The 24,752-nt window shown below is 56.7% G+C and overlaps 1 protein-coding gene across 4 annotated transcripts; it reads left to right on the top strand.

The window, feature by feature from the left end:
- Nucleotides 1-21: 21 nt before the first annotated feature.
- Nucleotides 22-24,676, top strand: KLC4 (kinesin light chain 4). 4 transcript variants are annotated; one of them, XM_063391712.1, is made up of 16 exons: nt 27-168; nt 10,458-10,724; nt 10,910-11,140; nt 11,453-11,531; nt 11,616-11,841; nt 12,148-12,235; nt 12,525-12,626; nt 12,930-13,103; nt 13,253-13,352; nt 13,803-13,855; nt 15,880-15,947; nt 16,026-16,134; nt 16,871-16,993; nt 23,590-23,714; nt 23,826-23,883; nt 24,204-24,676. In XM_063391712.1, the coding sequence occupies exons 2-16, from the start codon at nt 10,476-10,478 to the stop codon at nt 24,291-24,293; spliced, it is 1,875 nt and encodes a 624-aa protein (XP_063247782.1). In that variant the 5' UTR covers nt 27-168; nt 10,458-10,475; the 3' UTR covers nt 24,294-24,676. The 4 variants fall into 4 exon arrangements, with proteins under 4 accessions (XP_063247783.1, XP_063247782.1, XP_063247780.1 ...); XM_063391710.1 differs by having other exon boundaries at nt 29-168; nt 16,871-17,020; XM_063391711.1 differs by lacking the exon at nt 27-168 and adding an exon at nt 1,621-1,765 and having other exon boundaries at nt 16,871-17,020.
- Nucleotides 24,677-24,752: the final 76 nt, after the last annotated feature.

The raw sequence follows: 24,752 nt of genomic DNA, 5'->3' as shown, positions 1-24,752 counted from the left end.
CGCGCTGCAGCCCGCGCGGAGGGGCGGGGCGGCGGCCATCTTGGATTTAAAGGGGCTGCGCCGCGGAGAGGGCGGGTGGTGCCGGCCGCGGGTCTCGCCCCGCCCCCGCCGGGACCGGGACAGCGACAGCCACCGGGACCGCCGCCATCGAGGCTTTGCGCCGAGCAGGTTGGACGGGCGGGGTCGCGGGGGCTCGGTCGGTGCCGTCGGCGGGCCTGGCGGGGAGAGGACACACCGGAGGCCGGCGGCGCAGGCCGGAGCGGGGGCGGCCTTCCCGGGGCGACGCTCCGCCGCCGGCCGCGGGGGCGACGGGGCCGCCGCGGGGAGCCGGAGATGTCCTTGTGGTGGGGCCGGGGCTGGCGTGGCTCGGGCCCGCGGCAGCCTGCCCCGCCGCCGGGGCAGCGGAGCGAGCGGGGGCGGGCGGCGTTCGGGCCGTAACGCTGCGGCTCGGCGGGGCCGGCGCTGAGGGCGCTGCTGGCTCTGCGGACTTTGGAGCCGGCGAGGCGCGCCCTGCGGGATCAGCCCTCGCCAACACCGCGGAGCCGCTGGCTCGGAGCCCTGCCGGTGCCCGCTCGGCTCGGGCAGCTCCCGGTACGCGGGCTCGGTGCGCTCGGCTCCCCCAGTGGCGCGCAGGGACGGGCGGGGGGCCGGGAGCACCGAGGGAGCAGCGGAGGGTGTGTGTGGCAAGTGTGGGTCAGCCTCAAATCCCGGCCGGGGCTGTTTCCAGGGTGCTGTGGGCGCTACTGCGGGATTCGCTGCTCTATAATTAGTCTGTGTCTTCATTGCCGGGAATGGCTTTCACTGTAACACAAATAACGTATGTTTGCACTCCTGCTGTGTAACTTACGTGACAGGTAAGCGTGCCTTATATAGCTTATATAGCTGTATGTACCCCACAGCCGGCCAGGGTCGCCCTCCAGAACTAGGGAATGGAGAACAGCAAGGTTCTTTAGGAAAGAAATATCTGTGGTGAGGTGAGGCAAGAGAGAACCTGCTCGTCTGGCTGGGCTGTTCCTCCTGGGACACCCGAATCCCTTCCCCTTCTGGGGGAATCCCTGGGGAGGGACAGGAATCAGTGCAGTGCGGTTCAGGCAGACGGGGGCAGCTGGAGGCATCCTAGGGAGCACCATGACAGCCGTGTGTTGCCGTGGGTGCGATAGCTGTAGCAACCATCCAGCCTGCATCCTGGGTCGTTGTCTTCTCTCGGAGAAGAGCAAACAGAGACTGAACAAGGGCTTCCCAGCAGTGCCCGGCCCCTCACTGCGCAGTGTGGGCACAGCAGGGCTGCAGCCTTCCCAGACCTCCTGTATTTGGCCATTGCTGTGGGCACAGCGATAGCAACCGCGGCTGGAGGGCTCTGCAGCCATCCCGGCTCGGCCTTGGGCTGGCATGGGGTCAGCAGTGGTGGTACCAAGGAGGAGGTAAAACCTCCCGCCACAGCGTGGGCGGTGGGATGGAGCAGGGCTCCTGAACAGGAGCCCGAGGGTGTCCGGTGCTCCTCGGGCAGCGTGTGGCGGCTCCCGCGGCTCCCTGCGGAGGGAGCCGTGAGCCTGCCGTGCGCGGCGCTGCCAGCGCTCCCCGGAGAGCGTCCGTCCGTCCGTCCTGCCGCCGGAGCGTGTCCGCAGCGCTCCCCTCCCCCTGCCGCAGTGTGGTTGGCTGCGAGCGCCGTGCCTGCGCCTCGCTCGCTCCTTCCCTCGCGGGCAGCGCGGCACACGGAGCCCCCGCCGCCTCCCAGGGCACCGGACAAGCCGCTGCAGGCAGCCAGGTACCGACCGCTCCTCCGCGCCGCGGGGCGGGGGACATTCCCGTGCGGTGACTGGGACGGGCAGGGTGCCCGGCCGGCCTGGAACAAAGGACCGCTTTGATGCGCAGTTTCGGGCAGAGCCGAGGAAAACTTTTTTCCTCTTGTGAAGCTTTGGCTTAGCCAGGTGGGCGCAGAATTTCTCTGTGGTGGTTCTGAGGGGTGAAGGGGTTTCTCTGGCGTGTTTGTTTCAAGGATACGCAGCGGGCGTGCCTCCTGCTGCCAGACAAAGCCGGAGAAACGATGACGGAGGCAGGTCATACAGCAGCAGATCTCAAAGAGCCTCCTTTCGCCCCAGACCGCCTTTTCATTAATTAACTGCTTCCTAAGCTTTTCCGAAGTGGAGGTGCACCCTCCCGAGGGTGGTGGGCTGGGGGAATCGCTGCCGAGCCTCTGTGGAGGAGAGGATGCGCCTGGGAGGAGGTGTCTGAGGAAGGGCTGGGGGATGGTGCTGCGGTAGAATGCTGTGGCCAGGCAGCCGGGAGAAATCTGCACAATGGTGGGAGGCAGCAGCACAGCACTGCACACAGCAGGCTTCCCTGCATCTTGCGTGGCTGGCATCTGGCGCTCTGCTGCAGGTCCATGCTCGGCTCTCCTCAGTGCCCTTGGTGTGCTCTCTGCCCTGCCGCCTTGGAGATGTGGAAAACTCCCAGCCCTGCCTTGTGCTCGTGGGGAAGGAGGGTGGTGTTCAGCACACATCAGGTCAAAGATGTGGCCAGCTCAGGCGCAGGGTAAATAAACATGGCTGTGCTCGGCTGTAATTGGCAGAAGGAGCAGGAAGCATGTGTTCCCTCCTCGGCTGTTCTGGGGGAATGGCCAGGTTGAAACAACAGCGTTAACCCCAATACCAAAATGGCTCTAGGGGCACAAAGGACACGTGGCAAGACTCTGACCTTGGCAGAGTTGCTGGATAAATGCTTAATTTGCTGGGAAAGAGCCACGTAGCTCCTCAAAGAGCTCTAGCCAGAGACAGAACAGATCCTCTGCTTGTTCAGCAGGTAGAGGTTTGTCCCTGTGACTTTGCCTGCCGTGCTGTGGTTTACAAAACCTGTTTGCTCCTGGAAATAGCAGGGCAGTCTTGCAGCCTGCAGCCAGCCGGTGTTTGCGGGTGCCCCAGAGGGTACCCACGGAGGGAGCGTGGGCACACCCGAGCCCTGCAGGGCACACAGAGGGCCCCAGAGCTGCTGCTGCTCCCATCTGCATCCCGGTTATCTCCCGTGCTGCTCAAGCACATCCAGGGCACAGCCCTCACATTAGACAGATGCCTGCAAAGGCACTGGCTCCTGGGAATTACTCTGCCTGCTTTAATACTGCTTCATGCTGTCAGGGCAAGGTAATGGCTCTGGCTCTGTTTTTTATAGTGCGAGGCTCCCAATCAGATTCTGAAGCTGGGAAGAGATGCTTGCCCTGGCTCCGTTCCAGCTGCTTAGCTCTTGTCTCCACTAGCCTGGAAACAGGTTTTAATGGTGTTTCGCTGTAGTCCCAGGCGCAGCAGATGCGGAATGGATTTTGAGAGCTGCTGCAGACATGAATAAGTTTAAAAACAAGGTCTTATCAGCTGATCTGGAGGTGCCAGCATAAGCTTGCTGGTGGGAGTGGTGATGACTGCTGTTCTCATTCCGATGGCCTGCTGGAAGGGGCAGATTTTCCCAGCCAGCTGGGCTTGTGAACAACATGATGTACAACCAGAGTGAAATGGTTTTCTGCTAATGGCAAAAATTGGTGCTGTTTTTTTTTTGTTTGGGTGCTTTTGCTGTTGTTTGTTTTATTGTTTTGGGTTTTTTTAACCCATGTCGATTCTAATATCTGTATTCTTTGGTAGTAACAAATACAGTGAGACCTTTCTGGTCTTGAAAGGAATGAGTGATCTGATACAAAGCCAACCAGACTACCTGCTCTGTCTTCCTCAGAGCTCATACCCATGCTGGAATTGGATGATGCTTTGATAATACGGGAATTGCTTGCTCTGGTCAATCAGAACAAACAGCAGTACCTTTTGTCTTGTTTCCAGCTGTGGGCTGGAAGGTGGGAGGGGCATGGGAAGCTCCCGAGTTTTTTCTGTAGTGGTGTGAACATGAGTCACTGTGGCCAAGTCCTTGTGAAGCCACCTTATCACCACCTGGGTTTCAGGAAGGTTATATGACGTTGTGTGTTTTATTAGAGATTGTGGGTGGTAGGGAGCTGAAGCTTCTGGGCAGGGAAGAGTGTTAGGAGGCTCCTTTTGTGCTCTTTCCCTTCAGCTCCAGTCTCCTTGCGGGAGAGCTCTTCTGCTTGAGCTGCAAATGTGGTTCCTCAGTCCTCGTCCCCTGGGCCTCCTGCAGCCTGCTGGTTAGCACAGACATTTCCAGTACCTAGGAAAAACCCCAGAGCTTCATGGTCAGCTAGAGCTGGCATGTGTCAGCTGCTGCAAGAAGCACTCCTGGCCCTGATCCCTGGGCAGCCCTGCCTATCCCCCGGACAGGATCAAGGCACATCCACAGCGCAGGCAACTGATACTGTGTTATTCAGGACTCTGAGGACTGGGGAGACTGACTGGTTGGGTGCAGTCTTTCTGGGCTGGCAGACTGGCTTCAAAGCCTGTGAGGAGGTGGCTGGATGCCAGGGAGAGTCCTGGGTTTGGGGCACAGGAGAATGTGAATGAGACAGCTTCTTGCCTTCCCTGCATGCAGTGTTGTTGCAGGTGGAGTGCTTTGGGAATCCAGGAATCCCTTTGGGACCTTGCTGGAAGGAGGCAGGCCCTGCATTCCCTTTCTCTGGCCTTGGACCAGTTTCTAGTGCTGTGGTGCCTTGCTCCTTTGTCCTGAAGAGGTGTTCACTAAAGGCAAACGCATTGAGTTTATCTCAGGAATTCAGATGAAGAAATATTTTTCTTCCCTGTTTTTTTTCTCCCACAAGAGGATAGTTGAGTTGTGGTACAGGGGTCTGAGGAGTTTGTGGGATCTCTGTTTCGGGAGGTGGTCCTTTAGCTAGACACAGATACCTGCTTTGAGTGAGGGAATGGACCAAAGACCTCCAAGCATTCATTCCAAGTAATCCTCTTCAAATAATACTCAAGCCAGACTCTTGCTGAGGGAGAAGTTACAACACAACAGTCCCTCTATAGTACTTGAAGTTTAACTCTCTAGACTGTCTGCAGTGCAAGACAGGTCCGGGCTGGAGGCTGGCATTGGGAAAGAACTTTGGGCAGAAGATGGGACTCCAGGTGTCCTCTTTTTTGGCAATAGAGTGTAGAAACCTAGGAGACAGCTGATGGCAGAAAAGGTTATGGTCAGTAGAGTCTGAGTGTCATCTTTTGACTTGACATCAGCTCAGAGATATGTTGGGTATGACTTCTCAGGATGTTGTCTCCTTCTTGATGTCCTCTTTGTGTGTTCTTAGTGGCTCCAAGGGAGCATCCAGGCGTTTCTGGCAACAGTGGCAAGCATCACAGAGCACCATTGCTGCTCTGTGCCTCAGCTGAACCTCAGCATTCCTTGTTTTGCCCGTGTTAGAGCAGCTCTGGAGACACCAGCCCGGGTGTGGAGCTCAGCACACGGGTTTGTCCCTTCTCTGAGGTTGTGCTCCAGGTGCCCGGGGTGGTGACCCAGAGCACAGTGGCTCTTACAGCAGGGGTGTGTCAGTGTGCAGGTGTTCCTGGCACTGTCAGTGTGTCCTGGCTGTGCAGTGGGAGCCTTGGAGGCTCTGCACAGCACACTGCAATCTCCTGCAATCTGCTTGCTTTCTGACCCTGTGGGATCAAAATAAGAAAATCTGTGCTCGTGACACAGCCTCTGTGATGACTGTGACTTTGTCACTCTGTTTGCTTTTTATCGCTTTTACTTTATTTTTCACCATCTGAAGTATAGGTTGGTCTAGGTCTGGGTTTTGCTGCAGTGTCCCTTAGCAGAGAAGACTCGCTGTCTTATTTGCAGTCTCCCTTCTAGCTTCACTGGAGGTCAACCAGTCATTCCAGAGACCCTTTGTTGCTCCACAATAATGAGCTGGAAGAGGTCCAAGGAAAAACAAACCAAAAAGCCCTCACTGCTTTTCTTTTGCTTCCCAAATGTATAACTTGGCTGTTTCTCCAGGTAGCAAAAGCATGTCTCACAGGAGGAGACTGGGATAATTGTGATGAGGCGAGACAAAGCCCTGTGTTTCCATTTCTAAATGGAAACAATTGCTACCTATCTCCCAAATGTGCTCACTTGCTCTTGCTGTGGGTCAGACTTACTCTTTTCCACAGGAAGCTTTTTCCGGAACCCAGCTGTCTTTCTGCAACTACCTTACATCCCTTATATGCTGGAATCACCTCCTCTTACTGAAGAATTGCTGCTGAAAATCTGTTTCACTCCTTGACACAGAGTGCTGGCAGACCATCTGCAGTTTGATGGATGCTGCAGTTATTGTCTTGCTCATACAGAGAGGCAATGAACTGCATTATTTCAGTTGTGTGTAGACCTCAGTTCTCTGTCCTGTTGTAGTGAACTCCTGATTTCCCCAGTGCTTCTCCTCCCCCACAGTCTTCTAGCATTAGGCATCCTAACCTGAGCTTTAAGATTCACCTGGACCCATTTAATCCGGCATCCTTGTAGACGCTGTGGGTTGAAGACAGAAGCAGCGAAGCTTCCAGCTCTTTCCTCTTAAGGGTCTCGCGTGTGGGAACAGTTTTGAGAGGCAGGAGGGTGAGCTGCTGGAATTGCTGATGCTCGGCGATTTCGCGGCAGTGCACTTGAACACAGGAGGAAGGGTTTTGCCTGGCAGGATGTGCTTGCTGCCGGATTCCCGGCTGATTGCCACAGCTGCCACCAAGCCCAGTGCCTGCGTGTTCCCTCCCTGTGCTCCGAGCGGGAGCAGAGGAGGGAGATGAGCTGGGTGTAGTGGGAGAGGCAGGCTGTTCCAGCAGCTCGCTGTAAATGGAGGAGACGTGCCAACTGGGGCGGAAACGCGCGGCTGGAGACCTGCGCTGGGACACCTGCAGGTCCGTGAGGACTGCAGCAGGACACGCTGGCAGCAGGGCTCTCCAGCTCTCCAGGAGCTTGGTGGAAAAGCATTCTTCTATCCCAGGCTGAGCCCCACCCTGCAAAAGGCAAACCATGATGCGTCCCCTCCTCTCTGCAGAAAACCTCCGAGTGTTTTCTGCTGGGATAAAGGCTTCAGTGCCCCTTACTGAATGTAAAGGAGTAGGGAGAGTGCATGTACAGCAGCCTCAGCCTGCCTGACCTTGGTGCTGGCTGCCATAGCGAGTGTTTCCTCTTTGGAGGGCTGAGCGCTGAGCATAGACCTGCCAGCACTGGGGAGAACTAGAAATAAGTGCTTTGGGGAGAAATTCCTGCTTTGGAAGGTTAAGTCAGCTCTCACTGGTGTTTGTTGCTTTTCTTTGCTGTACAAGAGGTAACAGCATTCAAATGGCTTCTCAGCAGTCTCCTCTGTTTTCTTGTTGAGCAGCTGTGTGTTGTTCTTGGGTTTTGCACCCTCTGTCCAGCTTGGACAATCCTCTGTCCACTATTGAACATGGAGATGTGTTGGTACCTAGCAGAGCTGTGCTTCCAGGGTGTCACCCTGTGGGAGAAAGGCCAAGGTTGTTACAGATGTTTGCACAGCCATTGAAAGAAGAAAATCCTCTGTTGGGATGCCTTGAAGGATCTGAGGATAGGGTAGGATGAGTCTTACATGCTGTGGTTCGGGATGTTTTCATTTATTTTTCCTTCTCTGTCTGAAATCTTTGCAGTTTCAAAAAACAAGTTGATTGTGAGAACTGTGAAACATGTGAACATTTTCTGCTGGAAGGGCTGAAGAAGAAGTGTTGGTGTAGTAGAGGTGCTGATGGTTTAACACATAGCAGTTTCACAGTTGAGGAGTAGTTCTGTGTACAGTGGAATTAATGAGGCTGATTTTCTATGGATCTGGGTCTTGCCTGCCTGACTCTGTTACCTAGCAAGGTGTGAGGTCTGGTGGCTTTTTATCCTGTAACATGTTCCTCTTCTCAGTGTGTTTGTATTGTACTTGTTAAAGGTGGCAGCACGATCTCTGTATGGACATAAATGATGCTGCTATGAAAACTGTGAGCATGTCACAATTGGCCCGGTACCCACAGGGGCTTGTGCTGCTCAGCTCTGAGAGGTTTGGAGCATAGCTCCAGTTTTTTGTATGTTGGGTATGAGGCCATTCCTGGGTATCTTCTTGTGTCCCAAGCATTACTGTGGTCCAGAGGACTCCCCCTTGCCTGTTTGCTAGTGAGTTGGAGTGTGTTTCCTTGTAAGCTGGAACCTTGTAAGCTGGGGCCGTCTCGCCCTTTGACAATTCTTACCTTGGGTTCTCTGGGAGAGCTAAGTGGCTGCTGAGCCTTCCTGGGAAGCTGTCTGGACCCATTTCAGAACATGAGGCTGCCTGGCCAGATGAGGCAGCACTAACACCCTTTGGGATGCCAACCTCTTTTCTCTAGGGCTGGGAGTTGTTGCACGTTTCTTCCTGAGTTGTGCTCACCTGCAGAAGTCTGCGTTAAGCAAGGCTTTCCTTACTGCTTTTGCACTTGATCCCACTCCAGGTATGTTGGAAAGGTGGGAAAAAGAATAACCTGGGGAACTGTTGCCCATTTCTGGAGAATGAGTTTGGAAGATAGGGTATGAGTGGCAACCAACCCTTAGCAAACCTATTTTTCCTTTTGAAACAGTAGTCAATGTCCTCTATCTTGACCTTAATGAGGTTTTTCATTCTATTCTTATCATACATCTTCTCCAAAGCAAACTGGCATAAGTCATGGTCCAAATGAGACTGTTTTGGTATAAAATGACCAATGTGGAGCATGACAGATAGCCCAAAGTGAAAGATATGGTGAAGTATGACTCAGAGTTGGTGCTGATGCTAGATCATGAAGCGAATGTGAAGTCAGCATTGTGACTTTGGGGGAGGATGACTCAGTTCTTGTTCAGAGGTGTGAACAAGAGACACGCGGTGTTTCTGCCCTGCTGAGGGTTTGGTGAGGTCTCCACTGTGTGTCGAGGATTTGCCCGCCTTCCTAAAGGGATGGATGCACATCATGGGAACAGAGACCAAAGAAGAGTTGAGAGGAGAGTTCAGGCCTACAAAACAACTGGAGAAAGAGGAGGATAAAGAGGAGGAGATGAGTGGGTGTAATAATGAGATGTGTGTACTTGAAGCAAGTGTCCCAGTGCTGTTTGTCATCTTCACTGTAAGTGCTGCAGTGAGGAGGAAGCTGGGCCCATCTGGTGCTCAGGGTGGCTCCCTGGCACTGGTGAGGAGAACAGGAGCCCTGCCAGACAGGGGAGCTCTGCTTGCTCTGTTCCTGTGGCCGGGACAGCATTTCTGTCCTCTCAGTAACACAGGCACAGGGCAGCTGCTGAACAAAGAGCTCAAACCACACAGAGGTGGGTCCAGCAGAAGTCAAAGGCAGATCTGCTGGCAGCAGTGCCCTCCCCTCCTCCTGTGTAGCTTCTGGGCAGTTTGCCAGCTTCCTGGCAGCAGGGCACTCAGGTTGCAGAGGCCTCTGCCAGCTCCAGGTAGCCAAGAGGTGCTGCTGGGCAGGTGCTGCCTGTGCAGGACCTTGCAGGAGGCTGGTTTTGGAGTGACTTGAGAGCAAGGTGGGAGGTGGCTTTCCCTTGGAGTAATGTGAGGAGGTTGCTGGGGTGGCCCAGCTGGTGGGAGAGGCTGTGACTGCACTGGGTGGGTGAGTCATGGAGCAGCCAGGGTCTTGCTGTAAGGGGTCCTGCCTGCCTCTTGTGTCTCTCAGGCTCTGGCCTGCGGTGTTTCCCTGGCTCCTGGACTTTGTATGCAGGGATCTTGCAGCCACACTAACATTGTGGGCTGTGGCCCTTGGTGTCCCTGTGCAGGGGCAGTAGCTGAGTACTCTCCCATTGTATATCTGGGGGAACAGGACAGGGGAGGAGTGCAGAGTTCTTAGGCCATCCTGAGTAGTCCTTGGGGTGGCAGCAGGGTGAACGAAGATGGAAAAGCTGTTGGTGTTTCAGGTTAACACCTGCACAAGGATTATGTCAGTGTGACTGTAGCTGATGGCGTATGTGAGCTTCCCCAGTCAGGCAGGGCGTGGTGTGTGCTGCTCGTGGCATGTCCCTTAGTGCCACAGTGGCACTTCTGTGCTCAGGTTGTGCTCTTCTGGTCAGACAGTATTTTGGCACAGGAATAGCACTGATGCCTCCCTGTCTGAGACGCCCTTCTAGGAGATTTTCCTTTGAGGAAGCAGAAAGCTTTGAGCTGGCGTCCTTCCACTTCGTGTTCCCTTTCTTCTGCAGGAGAGGTGCTGAGCTCTGACAGCCTCTCTGCATCAGTGGTCTGTGGGCAGGTGTATATATTGCAACCCCAGCTGCCAACCACAAATCTCTGCTCTTAAACGGAAGCTAAATTAGTCTTCCCCCTGCTGCGAGCGTGGGGGTGTTGGAGGTCACCACTGGTTGTGGCCTTTTTGTCTCCTGTTCACGTGGGCCACCTGCACTGGTTGTCAGCACTCCCAGCACAGAAGCAGCGGCACGTGCCCTGACAGCTGCCTGCTGCCAAAGGGAGAGGGGAAGATGGAGGAGAAGGGAGTAGGCAATCAGTTAAATACAGTCTCCGTTTTCTTGGAGGAGGTTGTGGTTCTTGTGTCTGCTTGTGGCTCTCTGAAGCAGCCCCGGAACACTCAGGTTTTGTCTTGGTCTCTGTGCAGGGCTGCAGGAGCAGGACTATGTCCACCATGGTGTACCCAAGGGAGGAGAAACTGGACAAGCTGAGCCAAGAGGAGATCATTTCCAACACCAAGCTGGTCATGCAAGGGCTGGAAGCACTCAAGAATGAACACAACTCCATCCTGCACAGCTTGCTGGAGACCATCAAGTGCCTGAAGAAGGATGAAGAAGCCAATCTCGTGCATGAGAAATCCAACCTGCTGCGCAAGTCAGTGGAGATGATAGAACTGGGGCTTGGAGAGGCTCAGGTGAGAGTGGTGGGCGATCCCCGAGTGTTACCTGGAGTTGACAGAGGAGGGGTAGGCGTGTGGCCATTTCCCATAAACTGCAGGGGGGAAGGGGCTCAGTGTAGAAGGCTGGCGTGGGTGGGACCCTAAGTGCGTGTGAGGGCGAGACAAGGCTGTGTTTTTCACTGACTGAGACCCTTCCCAAGGTGATGATGGCCTTGTCCAACCACCTGAACGCCGTGGAGTCGGAGAAGCAGAAGCTGCGCGCTCAGGTGCGCAGGCTGTGCCAGGAGAACCAGTGGCTGCGCGACGAGCTCGCCAACACCCAGCAGAAGCTGCAGCGCAGTGAGCAGACCGTGGCCCAGCTGGAGGAGGAGAAGAAGCACCTGGAGTTCATGAACCAGCTGAAGAAGTATGACGAGGATGTCTCACCCTCGGTATGCCCCAGTCCTTTTGAGCAGCTGCTTTTGTGGGTGCGGGAGGCTGGGCCGGGAGAGCTGCCTGGGTGTGATAACACTGCCCTGGGTTTTTCTCCTTCCCATGCACAGCAATGCCTGCAGCTAGAGGGGGCCTGCATGGGGCAGAGTCTCTGGGTTTTGTTTTGTTGGGGGAGATGTAAGCAGAGACAGCAGGAGAAATGGAGTGTGTTGGTGGGCTGCAGAAGGGCCAGGAATTTGGCAACTGACTCAGCCCAGGCTGCTGCTGTCTCTGCTGAGAACCAACATTATTTATGATTGTCCTCCTCTCAGGAGGAGAAGGAGGGTGACTCCACCAAGGACTCTCTGGATGACCTATTCCCGAATGAGGAGGAGGAGCATGGTCCTGGATGTAAGTGTGTGCTCATGCCTGGGTGCTGCCCGTCTCTGTTCGAGCCTGCTGGGACAACTGCTGTGTTTATTTCTGTGCCCACAGTGCCCCACCAGCACAGCAGTGCCGTGGCAGCTGCCCAGCAGGGTGGCTATGAGATCCCTGCACGCCTGCGCACCCTCCACAACCTTGTCATCCAGTACGCCTCCCAGGGACGCTACGAGGTGGCCGTGCCACTCTGCAAGCAGGCACTGGAGGACCTGGAGAAGACATCAGGCCACGATCACCCCGATGTGGCTACCATGCTCAACATTCTAGCGCTAGTGTACAGGTGAGCGTGGTGGGACAGGCAGGACTGGGCCAGGACAGCTTTCTGCATCTCCTGTTCCCTTTTACAGCACATCCTGGGGCTCCCCAAGCTTCCAGGGGTTTGTCTTTCAGAACAGTTTTGGCCTAGATGGGGTATTTGGTTTGACAGACTCCCAGATATAACTAGGGACTGACTAAAGCAGGCAGGAATGGAGAAATGCAAGGACTGTGAAGGCTGGGTCTGTGTGGAAGGAGCACTGTCCATCATTCTGCCTGCTCCAGGCTGTAGTGTGCAGTTCCCAAATAACTGGTTGACTTTGCACTGCAGGGATCAGAACAAATACAAAGAAGCAGCACACCTCTTGAATGATGCTCTTTCCATCCGTGAGAAGACTCTAGGCAAAGACCACCCAGCGGTGAGTGTCCCTCTCCTCTTTCAGTCTCTTCTTCACCTTTGGGTGCTGCTGGGGCACAGTTCCAGCAGTGTTTTACTGCTTCAGTATTTCCTGCTGGCTGGTTCAGTAAGGAGCTTGGCTCCTCTGATGGAGGCAGGGCAGCCTTCTGGCTGTGGACCTCCTTCTCTTGAGGAGCAGCAGTACTGCAGGCATGGGGGAAATGGGACAGTCACTGTTACTGTTGCTTGTGCCCCTTGTTTGGTCCAGCTGGAATTTGCTTTGTGTCATGGAAAAGCTTCTGTCTCTGTAGGTGGCAGCAACTTTGAACAATTTGGCTGTTCTGTATGGCAAGAGAGGGAAGTACAAAGAGGCAGAGCCACTGTGCAAGCGAGCCCTGGAGATCCGTGAGAAGGTACGAGTCTCCCGTGCCCTTCCTCCTTTCAGCTCTCTCTGTGGGCTTTCTCCCATTGCCTCAGTGCACATGGGAGATCATATCTAGTCTGTTCAGCTGCTGATTCTGCCACCACATTTCTTGTCTGTCCAGTGTTTGCAGCCCTAGAGAGGCCTGCCAGGAGGTGGAAGCTGGAATTTCTCCTCCTTGCCTCTCCACACCTTGGCTTTTGTCTGACATAGGCGTGTGCTGGGGGACTCCAGTATCTTGTAACTGCGGGAGTCCGCTGCAGTCCTTGTGGCTTCTCTGTTTTTGCTCACCCAGGTTCTAGGCAAGGACCATCCCGATGTGGCCAAGCAGCTGAACAACCTGGCCCTGCTGTGCCAGAACCAGGGCAAGTACGATGAGGTGGAGTACTACTACTGCAGGGCACTGGAGATCTACGAGAGCTGCCTGGGCCCCGACGACCCCAACGTGGCCAAGACCAAGAACAACCTGGTGAGGCGCTGGGGAGAGGCCCTGCGGTGTGGGGAGGGTGCTGGGGGAGAGGTGAGCATTGCCTGGTGCTTAGACAGAGCAAGAGCTGCAAGAGGTGGGGCAGTTCATCTGTTTCCAGTGGGGCTGGAGCTGTTTCGTTCTGGTTGCAGGCTTCCTGTTACCTGAAGCAAGGCAAATACAAAGATGCAGAGGTGCTGTACAAGGAGATCCTTACCCGTGCCCACGTGAAGGAGTTTGGCTCCGTGGATGGTTAGTACAGCAGAAGCCCTTGGGGCTGGGGAGGGGTTTCCTGGCTCTCAGCCCAGGCTTGTCTGGCTCTGGTGTTGCCCAGAAGCCTTGCAGGGCCCTGCTTTGGGCAGCCCTTGAGGTGCTGCCATTCCAGTGTGTCGTGCTGTTCCCCCTCCTCTCTCAGGAGTCTCAACCCAGCCTTTACAGGGTGGGGAATAGTAAATGGCACAATCATGCTCAAGCATAGGCTCAAGTTTCTCCTGTGCACATGTACTTCTGCTGGGAGGACTTGTCCTTTCCTTCCCTTGTCCTGCCTTCCTGGGACACTGGCCGAGGGACTGGGGGGAGGATCTGGAGTGTCCCTTCCCTCTGATGAGGTGCTAGCTCTGGGGACAGACTGCTGGGCTGTGCAGGAGGCAAACAACAGCGTGGGGTGGTGAGTGGACCTGTTTTGCCTTCTTCTCCACACAGATGAGCACAAGCCAATCTGGATGCATGCAGAGGAGAGAGAGGAGATGAGCAAGGTGAGTCTGATCCCAGGGGGTTTGATCTTCTCTTATCACAGCCTATCTCTTATCTCCTCCTTCCTGGAGAAGCTGCAGTCTGCAAAGCTGCCAAGGCCAGGAGGTGTCTGGAGAGTGGGGATACAGCACTGCTGCTCCCTGGGCCAGCAGGGAGGGAAGGCCCATCAGAGAGCAGTGTGTTTTCCCTTGGGCAGGGCTGCTCAGTCTCTGGCCCATGGCTGCACGCTCTCTCTGCTTTAGTGATTGAGTCCTCGTGGGCATGCAGATGATGGAGGATGGCAGATAGCAGAGGGTTGTGCTGCAAGGCCTTGGCACTCTGTTCCAAAGAGCTGCCAGTTATACCCAGAGCATAACTGGCTTCTGAAGCAGCTCTAAGGCTGTCTGGGGAAAAATGGAGGTCAGGAAGAAACTGCTGCTCTCACCTTGCTTAGGAAATGGAGCCATATCTGAAAAAGGTCTCTGCACAGGAGAGGCCTTGCTTAGGAAATGTCACTTGCTGCAGAGAACCTGCACTTGCTGCAGCACCGTCCTGGAGAAATCCAGGTTGGAGTAGAGACCAGGCTCCCCTTACCCCTTCTGGGATTGAGACTCTTCTGATGGTATCTTTGGAGAATTTAGGGGTCAAGTGTAGATAACTGTAGTATGAAGCTCTGCTTCAAATAATGCAAACTCTGCCAATTTCTTCAACTGCAAGAGAGCAGGCTGAGAGTCTCACAGTTGGAGTCAGAGATTCATTTTACATGTGAGTCTTAGGCAAGGGCTAAGCCTCTTTCCCTGGCTCTGGGGCTCCTGTCCCCAGGGCAGCTGTACCTGTGCCCCATGGCAAAGCAGCATTGGCATTCCTGTCCTGCAGCAGCAGTAGTCACAGACCTGCTTGCACTCCTGGCCCAGGAGCTGGGGCTCATGTGCTCTGCCTTGTGCTGTTTCCATATCTTCTGTTCGAATGTATGAAATTCCTGTGACAGAGCTTGACTGTCCCTTGCCCCTCTTTCCTGGCAGCACAGGGAGGCCAGTTCATGCCATCGTTCTGCCTTGGGCACAGCTGGCAGCCCTGGCCTTCAAGGTTTTATCTGCCCCAGAGGGTTTGACACCTTTCCTGTTAGGTTCAGACACCCTTTAGGGCTGCCTCTGCAGGAGAGATGTGTTGAGTCCTGAACTCCCCTGTCCCTGGTGCCTGCCCAGGCTATGTAGACTGTGGTGTGAAGAAAACTACATGTGCCTGTGGCCCAGGGAGACTCTGGCATGTGGGATAAAGAGCTGAGAACTGCTGTGGGACCAAGTGAGAAAAATGGACCCCACAGAGACCGTGTCTTCTGGGCTAGAGGGTAACTCGTGCTGTGAGCAGTGGCTCCCTGCACCTGCGTGGTGCCATGGTCCTGTGGATCCAGGGCTGGCAGCTGCTGCCCTGCAGTGTGGGTGTCCAGATCCTCCCTGAGCATCAAGCTCTGCCCTCTGTGCTGTTGCTGTGGCCTGTTTGCAGCTGGCCAGCCTGGCAGCTTTGGGGTGCAAAGGCTGGGCCTGGGGAGGGGACAGCGAACTGGACTGAGCTGCTCTAGGGCAAGCCTGACCTGGTAGGCCGAAGGCTGGGATGTGGCTGGCTGATTCCTTTGCTGGTCCTGGCTGAGGGATTCGGTGCCCATGGTGACTGGCACGTCTGTGGGGTTTTGTCTCCCTTTGCATTTTGGTTGGGGTGTCATGCCCTCCATTATGCCATGAGAATGAGCTGTGGTGTCCCTGCTCCTTTGGTACATGGAAGGGGGTAAGGAGGTGGGATTATGCTCCTTCCTGAAACCAGGATATCACTTTTGCTTGTGGCCCAAATCTGTTGCAACAAACATGCATCTAAGCATCTAACTTTCCTACCAGGAAGCTGCAGGGCTTCATCACTGCTTTTGCATATTGTTTCCAGAGGTTGGGCTGGTGCAGGGGTGCAGCCTGGGGTCTGACCCCAGCATCCAGGGGCACAGGGCAGAGAAGGGCAGCTGGTGTGGAACTAACAGCTCTCCTCTCTCCTCACCCTGCAGAGCAAGCACAGAGACAGCGCTCCCTATGCTGAGTACGGTGGCTGGTACAAGGCCTGTAAGGTTAGCAGGTAAGAGCTGGCTTGTGGGCAGCCGTGGGCTCGGGAGGGGTGACCCCAGGGCTCCCCCTCACCTTCCTCTGTTACCAGCCCAACTGTGAACACCACTCTGAGGAACCTGGGCGCGCTGTACCGGCGCCAGGGCAAGCTGGAGGCGGCCGAGACCCTGGAGGAGTGCGCGGTGCGCTCCCGGCGACAGGTAACCCCGAGGGACCCTCCTGGGCTGGGCAGGGCAGGGCTGGCACCTCCCGGCACTGCCTGTGCCTGGGTGAGGGGAGGGGCTCTGCTGGGCCTCTCGGGTGTTCCTGGTTTATGCTCCCGTGACACCAGAGGGGCTCAGTTGTTGGGGATGCGTTTGTTCAAGTATCTACACATGTGTGGGTGTGTGGATGGAGCAGATCTCCCTGTGTGGGCAACATGGGTCACTGAGTGCAGAAACACTGCAGCTGGGTTAAGGCAGCTTTGTGAGCTGCTGGGGGGAACTACAGTTACTGGGATGTTTTCTTTACACTGATTTTTTTTTTGTCCAGAGGCAAAAAATACCTAGAATTTCTTAATTTCAGCCTCTTGCCTTGAACTCCTCTCAATCCTCAAATAATAAAGCAAGAGCTGTACGCACCTAGCACAAAAGACTGAAGGACAGTTGAATCCTTCACACTTCAAAACATGAAGGAGAAAAGCTGTCAGCTTTGGGGTAGCAAGCCCTTGTTGCACAGAGTTGGTTATGGCCTTGTGAGGACTCACTGAGCTGGGAGTTCAAACAGAGACTGCTGAGTGCAGGATGGCATTGGCTCCATCCTGGTTATGCTGGGCAGTTTTGGCTGTGATGGGGCAGTGGCCAAGAGAGGGGACAGGAACCAAGCACAGTGGATCTCTGGAGGGAAGGAACACAGACAGACAAAACACGGCTCTCCCTTATCCTTTGCTACCTGCAGGGCATTGACCCAATCAACCAGACGAAGGTGGTGGAGATCCTGAAGGAGGGGGATGGCCCGGAGAGGCACCGGAGCCTGGGCGGCAGCGTCAAGTACGAGAATGCCACAGACGGTAGCGAGGAAGTGAGTATGGGCGTGGAATGGAGCGGGGTAAGTACAAGACACCATCAAGAATGGCCTCAGCCGGCTGCCAGAGGGGAGGGACAGCCTGGCTGAGGGCTGTCCCCGCGTGGCCTGTCGTGGCACCCTTGTCTGCCTCCGTTCGTTCCCTGCACACTTCCTCCCCCTTTCTCGGCATGAGCCAGCCAGCCCGCAGAGGTGCGTGTCTGGGGCTGGCTTCTGGTGTACAGAGCAGATACTCCCAGCTGAGAGCTCCTGCTTTCCAGGGAGTGCTGAGCCCTGGCAGCACGCAGCATGAGCTGGTCCTGGTCTGCCCTTAATCTTAGGCTTGTAACCTTATTAACACCTCTCCCTGCTGCTCCCCTCTGGAGGCCCTGGCTGACAGCACCAGCCCCGTCTCGGGCTCCCTCAGCCCGTGAGAGCCGTTCGGCCGTGTGGCCTGCACTGTGCCGCTGACAGTGCTGGGCCTGGGCAGGGCTGTGTGTGTGTGATGTGCCTGGTGTGTGTGAGACTGACTGACTGACTGACTGCAGGGCACAGGGACAGTCTGTAGCCAGCACCTTTGCTGTCCCCCTCTCCTGGGCTCATGCCCTCCATAGGCTCTGGCCGAGCAGGGGGATAAAAGGCAGGTTTTTGCAGGATGGCAAGCTGAGCTGGCCAGTGGAGGCAGGAGATTGGTGTTAGCTGAGGCACAGACAGGGCAGCCTGAACCTGTCTAGGCTTGCTCTGGGGCTGAGGGTGACTTTGGGCACTAGCACTGAGTTTGGAAAGGTAGTGATGCAGGGCTGGAACCAGGTGCCTTTTGTCTCCTTTCTGCAAGCAGGAGGATGGAGAAGAGGCAACAAGTGAGCGTGGTGCTGGTGGGTGCTTGGCTCAAGGGCTGCTGGAGTTGTTAATGCTTACACTCCTTCTGCAAACTCTGAGGGCATAGAGTAGCTGGGGTTGTTGCAGCCTGGCGCAGGGAAGGCACTGAGCACACAGAGTCCTTTGCTGCCCCCTCACATCTGCTGTCACTAACCCTTCCCCACCTGGCTCTGCTCTATCCCCACCTGCATGAGCTCCCTCCCTTCCTCTATTTTTCTTCCCTGTTGCCATGACAGCCCTTCAACACCCAAAGCCTGAAGCCTGCTGGCTCTCTTGATTGTGGATTGTACACAGGAGGTGGCTGAAGGGGATCTGAAAAACAGACCTTCAAGTGGACCCAGCAGCTTGACCAGATGCAAGGCAGTCCTTTGCCCCAGGACCAAGGAGAGTCTTAGCTCTGGCAAGGCACCAACTCTAGGCCCCTGCACTCACCATTAGCAAGGGGGCTAGACAAGCACGGAGGCAGGGCTGCAGGTTTGGATTAGAATCGCCCGGTCCCTATGGTGGCTGGTGTCTTTCTGCAGCTCCTCCTGGCTGTGCTTGGTGTTGGGTGATCTCTTTGCACTGCTGGTGGGCTGGGAGACCTTCCTGACAGTCTCTGAACTGATCATCCTAAGGCAAGTAGGCAGCCACCCTCTCTCACAGCCAGTCCCAGGGAATAGTCCCTGCTCCTATGACCCTTCCCCAGGGGTCTCAGAAGAGCTTCCGTGACCCAGGCAGCTGTAAATAGAGGGTTTGAGGGCTAGCCCAGCACCCTGGGGGCCACAGCTGCTGCCACACGATTCCCTTGCCAGCCTCCTGCACACATGGCCAGTCTTCTCTTGTGAGCCAGCAGCCCTGCACTGTACTGAAGCTCCCTGCACAAGAAGGCTGAGGCAGCTCCTGCTGCTCCTGTCTGTCATGGCCTGTTGTTTTCTGTGTTGGTCCGGAGCCCTCAGATGTGCTGCCTTAAAGCAGCCTCTGCTGCCCTCCCCTAGCTGTCCTGTGCTGCAGGCAGGGCTGCTGGAGCCCCCGGGGTGCCCTGTGCCCGTAGGCAGCTCTGGAAGCGGCCCAGGGCCTGGACCAGCACCTTGCTGCCCAGGTAATTGGGATGTGAGGATAGGGGGATGGCTCCAGCTCCACGGTGCAGAGGCCTTGGCAGGTAGCCCAGCAGCAGGGAGCCCATGGGGCAGGAGACCCGGGCTGTTCCTCCCTGAGCTGAGCTGTTCCTGCCAGCCCCCTAAGCCCACTAGCAAAGAGGTGAGGCCACAGTTTCAGCCCCGCAAGACTCTCCCTGCCCAGGTGTGGCCTGTGGTCTCTGCATGCAGCCTGGGCCGTGTCCCACCTGCTCCCCAGGTGACCTACAATCTCACAGCCTTGTGAATTGTGTCTTTCTCCTCTCTGTGCACTAGGCTTAAATGCCTCCCGAGACTCCCTCTTTCCCCTCCACCGCAGTCACCTGGATGTTTGTGTTGTATGCTCCGAGTTTTCCTCCACACCATCCCTCCTTCCTCGGCGAGAGCTCCGCGCCGGCCCCCCAACGCTGCGGGCGCGCGAGGGCGCCGCGACGCCTGCAGAGGAGCGCATGGCCCAGCTCCAGCCCCGGGCCAGCAGGAGCAGCAAGAATCTGCGAGGAGCTGCCAGCTCCCCCAGGCCAGGGTGACGGGCCAGCGTCCCCTGGCGTGCCCCTGCCCTTGTGGGGGACTGTCTTCACTCCAGGCTTGCCGGCTCCGCTGTCACTAGGCATGCTCAGCCCCCCTAGCTCGTTCCCTCCGTCTCTGCAGAGGCTCCGAGAGGGAGGGCTGTTAGGGGACAGTGAGGCCTGGCCGAGGCAGGGCTGTCATGTGCCCGGTTGCTTCCTTCCCTGTAGGCTTAGCTGATACTAGTGCCTTGTAGCAAACCTGTGCTGGTTCCCCGCGAGTTGGGCTCTCCCTGCAGCACAGGGCAGTCCCCATCTTGCTACCCCCTCCCTGCTGAGCTGTTACCCAGGAGCAGTGTGTGGGTCTCTGTGCAGGGGCACAGCAGTGTAGGGCAGCCCACAGAGCTACTGTGCAACCAAGATGAGGTGAGGGGGCAACACCAAGGGCTGTGTGCAGGAACTGGGCAGCATGAGCATGTTTGGCTGCAGCCTCCTGACTGGATGCTATAGCCAGGCTCCTCTTCTGGCATGAAGGGGTGGATCAGCCCCACATTGCTACAGGGTTCTGAGGTGTGGCTGGTGGGGGAAGTAGGGGTGAAGGTGTTTGCTGTTCCTTGAAAGCAGAGGAGGGGTAGGAGGAAAGGAGAGATTTTTGCAGGGGGCACACCCCAGACCATTAGAAGTGGCTGAGAAGGGGAGTGGCCTGGTTTGGAGCAGAGTGGTTGGGAGGCAAAGAAGGTGCAAAGATGGATGTGAGGAAGTACAGTGCTAGGGCTGGAGGTGCTCTGAGCAGGTGGGATGGCTGGAGGGAGGTTGCTGCAGGGGTAGGGGCTGGATTGCTCACGGGTCTGTGGGGCTGACTGCAGTCTGGCTGTCCCTAGCCAGGAGGGTGGGGAATGTGTAACCCTGTTACCAGCAGGGTCACAGTGCTGACCCTGAGGGGCTGTGGGGGTGGCTGGGTGCCTGTGATGGCTTCAGGCCTTCACAGGGTCTGGTGCTGTTAGTCATTCCTGGGATATGGAATGCATCCCAGGGCCAGACCTCCACTGGCTGGGGTCTCATATCCTTGAGTGCACGCGCTCATCCCACCTCCTATAGGAAGGGAACCTCCCTGGCACCTCCTGTCTGGGAAGAAAGCCAGGGAGGCTGTAGGCAGCAGGACAGAGCCCAGGGGCCAGCACAGGACTCCTTATTTATTTAGCTAGATCCTTTCTTTGTGCTAGTCATCTGGCAGGGTGTGATACTAAATGTGCTTGTGTCTGTCTGGGTCTGGCTTTCCTGTGGTGTGCAGAGGCCTTGCAGTACATGCATGCTGCTCCCCTGGGAGCTTGTGCTCACTGAAAGGAAGCTTGTCCTCAGGACCATGGGGTGCAGAGCCCAGGGCTGAGTGCTGCAGGGCTGTACCTTCCCTGCCTCTCTGTCCCAGTGCTGCTCCATGCTTCTGCAGAGTGGTGAGTTCCCAGTGCAGGGTGTGTTTGGACCTCAGGGCCGCCTGCCCCTGTGCTTTGCCATGTCCTGGACCTGGTGCTGTAACAACCATACCTCTGATTAAAGGTAGACTGACCCAAATGGCTGCCCTGTGCTTCTTTCCATGCTCTGTAGGCCAGCGCCGATCAGCGCTGCGGTGGTGGGTGCAGACGCTGCTGCAGCAGGTCTGGGGGTGCTTGGTGTCTGTCTGTGTGTGTGCAGGGGCCTGTGCTGCCCCCAGGGCACCCTCCCAGGCTGGAGATGGAGGACCCAGCTCCACTGTGCTTTTCCCTGGCCTCCCAGTTGGAGTTGCTGCCAATCTCATCTCTGTAACCCTGTGTGGCAGGGCTGTCCCGGAGTGTCCGAGCTTGGACCTTCCCCAACGGGCATTTCTATCTAAGCAAAGAAATGCCCCATTGTGTCCCTCAGTGCTGAGCTCTACGTGCTGCCAACTCCTGCCCGAGTCCTCTGCCTCCATGCATCAGGCAGGGTGGGAGCATGCAGGGGAAAGCAGCTCAGTGGTGGAGCTGCTGGGGTTTTTTTTAATGCTCTCATCCTGGTGGGTGCAATGGGGTGGGGGCTCTGCGGCAAACCAAACCCATAAATGTTCTGGGTTAAAAATAACCCGTCAGAAAAGGGAGTGGGGGAGAAGAGAGGCTATTTTTAACCCAGCATGCAGCAGCATTTGGTTCTGGTGTTGGTCTGCAGTCAGTCTGCATCACTGCAGCTGGGTAAATGTGGCTCCATCCTTCCAGCCTTGATAAAAGAGCATACTTCCTGGCCTGATCCTGCTGCCCTTGTGCCATGGTCCTGCTCCCCTGTCCCAGCTGTGTTCCTCTTCCACCCCTGGCTTGTGCCCTGGGAAAAGCAACAGTGCCCGGCATAGCTGTACCCTGCAGGGAGAGTCATGACCCAGCCTAAGTCTGGGGGGGAGGCAAAAGACACCTCCCCATCCTTGCTAATGCTGCACACTGATACTCAGCTCATCCAAAACCTGCCTGGGATGCCTCGTGCAGGAATTGAATTGTTTCCTTTGCTGCTTTGGGTGCTCTCTGCATTTCTGGTGAGCAGGTCCCTTTGCAGCAGCAACACAGGGCTCAACCTGGAAAACCCTCATCCCAGTGAGAATGTGAAGAGGTTCAATGCACTTGCTTTATCCAAGAGGGGATGAGATGAATACCAGGAGGAAGGTTTGCTGGCAGGAAAAGTCCTGGTCAGCTGTTAGAGTACAGTCTGGGGCTGGATCAGCTTTGGGTAATCAGAGCAGAGGAGCGCTGGAAAAGCCTTCCTCAAGGGCCACAGTCTGTAATGGTCAGCACAAGGGGGTGACTGGCCTAAGGCAGAGACCCTGCCTTCCTGCAGAGCTGCTGGGACAGTGCTGAGGTGACTGCTCCTGCTAGCCTCAGCCACAAGGCATTTTGGTCCTTTGGAGTGCTTCAAAGGGGCCTCCCTCACATCTTCCTAAGGAGTAAAAGGGCTTTTGCCATCACTTCACATCCTTTTCTTCTGCCCCAGTGTTCAGGGGCCATTCAAAGCAGCAGCAGGGAAGACTGCTATTACCAGGCCGTCAGAGCAAAAGTCATTCCACATCAGCAGTGGTGTCACAGCCTTATGTAACAGGCAGGCCAGGCCACAGGGGAAGAGCTTGGTGGCATGATGACATGGTGGCATGGTGCGGTGTCATGCTGGCAACCTGGGGCTTGCATGTGTTTGAGCAAAGTGCAGCAGGTGGACTGGAGCCTGGCAGGGGCTGAGAGCGCCTCACTGAGTACTGGGCACTTTTGGAGGCATGTGGAATGAAACAGGTTTGGGAACAAGAGTTCAGGCTGGTTCTGGTCTTCAGAAAATCAGGCAGAAATGAAAAGTGCCACCCCATGCAGTTGAAGTTGGAGGGCCTAGGAGTAGTGGTGCTGGTGCAGCCAAATGAATCCATCCCCAGTGGAGCTGCCTGAATCGCTCCAAAGGCTCAAAGCAAATTGTCTTGGAGGTGTTAAGAGGTGGGACAAGGCTGTGTGTGGAGTGTGAAGTGGTCTTGTGTGACGTGAGTGATCCTGCAGGACTGGGGCGTGCATCTGTATGAGTGGTGGACAGAGAGGAGCAATGCTGATGGTGTGGTGAAGAAGGGCAAGGGGAAGGGGAGGAGGAGGATGGTCTCCAGCCAGCAAATGGGGAGAGAGTCCTTGAAATGAAAGTCCCAGCAGCCTGGCCTGGCCTGACAAAAATACCCCTCCTCTTGGGACTGCCACCAGGGCTTGTTGCCCCCTTGGCCACTGTGACCTCCTTGGTTGTTGCTGCCTGAGCTGTCGCAGGTGCTGGAGCTGTCATGTTGGAGCAGGACAGTGTGGAGGCCAGTGCCACTTGTGCTGGGGGCCTGGGGCAGGGCAGCAGCCTGTCAGGCTGGCTCTGGGCAGAGGGAGTATCAGACAATAGCAACAGGGGTCCCTGGCTCCACGGTTATCACGTCCTGTGGAGAACCGCGTGAGTGGAAGCTGTGTAGTGAGCAGTCAGCCTGCTTTGGGCCAGGGCTAAACCCTCAGTGCAGGTGGTAAGAGGATGTTTGGAGCCAGTTCCAGCCACACAGCAGCAGCAGCATGCCAGAGCCTGATCAGTGCCACTCAGCCATCACCCTGGCTTGTGTCTCTGTGTCCAGGATGGCAGTGGCACTCTCCAGCGCAGCAGCTCCCTGGGAAAAATCCGGGATGTGATACGGAGGAGCAGTGAGATGTTGGTCAAGAAACTGCAGGGCAATGGTCCCCTGGAGCCCAGGAACACCAGGTGCGTGCGAGGGCCAGGCTGCCTCGAGGGCAGGTGCGGTCCCTGCCGCCTTGTGTCTGCGTCTGACCACTCGCAGCACGATCACATCTGCTCTCCTCTGCTTTCTTACAGCATGAAACGAGCTGCCTCCTTAAATTACCTGCACAAGTCTAGCGATGCTTCATTTGAGGTAAGCACAGTGTGTGTGGTGGGGCTGGTACTGAGGCTGGGGGCTGTGTGGCCAGTGACACCGGGGGCACAGCAGTGGGCCCTGGGTGCAGTGCTGAGGCCAGAGCTCCTCGTCTGAGGCCAGAGCTCCAAATCTGAAGGTGTTGCCTCCCTGTACCCACCTCCCTCCCCACAAAGCTCAGCCAAAGGCAGCAGCTGCTGTGTGTGATAGCAGCAGCAGGGCCGTCCTGGCTGGCAAAGCAAGGGGTGCAGGAGTTGGGGTGCAGCATTGGGGCGGGGGGGTGCATTGCAGGTACCTCATGGACACTGTGTTTTTTCCAGGGCACCCAAGGCCTCCGTGCGGAGAGCAGAGGCCTGAGCGCCAGCAGCATGGACCTGTCCTCGCACAGCTCGCTGCTCTCCTCCAACTGAGCCGGCCGCCCCGCCGCTGGGCACGCTGGCTTCGCGCCGCACGGGGCAGCGCCCGGCACCTCCCCACACCGCCACTCCGTGTCCCCGTCACCGGTTGTCGTGCCACCGCCCGCCTGCCCCGCCCGGCTCGCCGGGCTCCCTAGCTAGCCGGGGCACCGCCGCCCGCCCGCATGCTCCTCTGCCGCCCGCCGGGGCCGCCGCTCCGCTGGCCGCATGCTCGGTACCGGTCACACGCGCTCGCCACGTAGAATCGCCAGCCCGGGGAGGGGGGCTGTCCCCGGGCCGGGGCAGCGGCGGGAGTGCCCCATGCCCCCGGGACGCCGGTCCCCCGCCGGATGATCGCTGTACTTTATTTTATTAAATAAAACCGACCCTAGAAGCGACTGCGGCTCGGCCTGAGGGGGACGGTGGCGAGGGGGGACGGGAGGGGGGCGCCGCCTGCCGGGGCACAGCGGCGCC

This window comes from Prinia subflava, chromosome 2 (genome assembly GCF_021018805.1).
Source record: "Prinia subflava isolate CZ2003 ecotype Zambia chromosome 2, Cam_Psub_1.2, whole genome shotgun sequence".
Taxonomy (NCBI): domain Eukaryota; kingdom Metazoa; phylum Chordata; class Aves; order Passeriformes; family Cisticolidae; genus Prinia; species Prinia subflava.
This window is presented reverse-complemented; position numbering and strand designations above follow the sequence as displayed.

What these genes read in the sequence shown, in the direction of transcription:
- KLC4 (XM_063391710.1), top strand. Translation starts at nt 10,476, where the DNA reads ATGTCCACCATGGTGTACCCAAGGGAGGAGAAACTGGACAAGCTGAGC. An exon ending in ACGAGGATGTCTCACCCTCG is followed by an intron (nt 11,141 to 11,452) that starts GTATGCCCCAGT and finishes TCCTCCTCTCAG; the next exon opens with GAGGAGAAGGAGGGTGACTC. An exon ending in ATTCTAGCGCTAGTGTACAG is followed by an intron (nt 11,842 to 12,147) that starts GTGAGCGTGGTG and finishes TTTGCACTGCAG; the next exon opens with GGATCAGAACAAATACAAAG.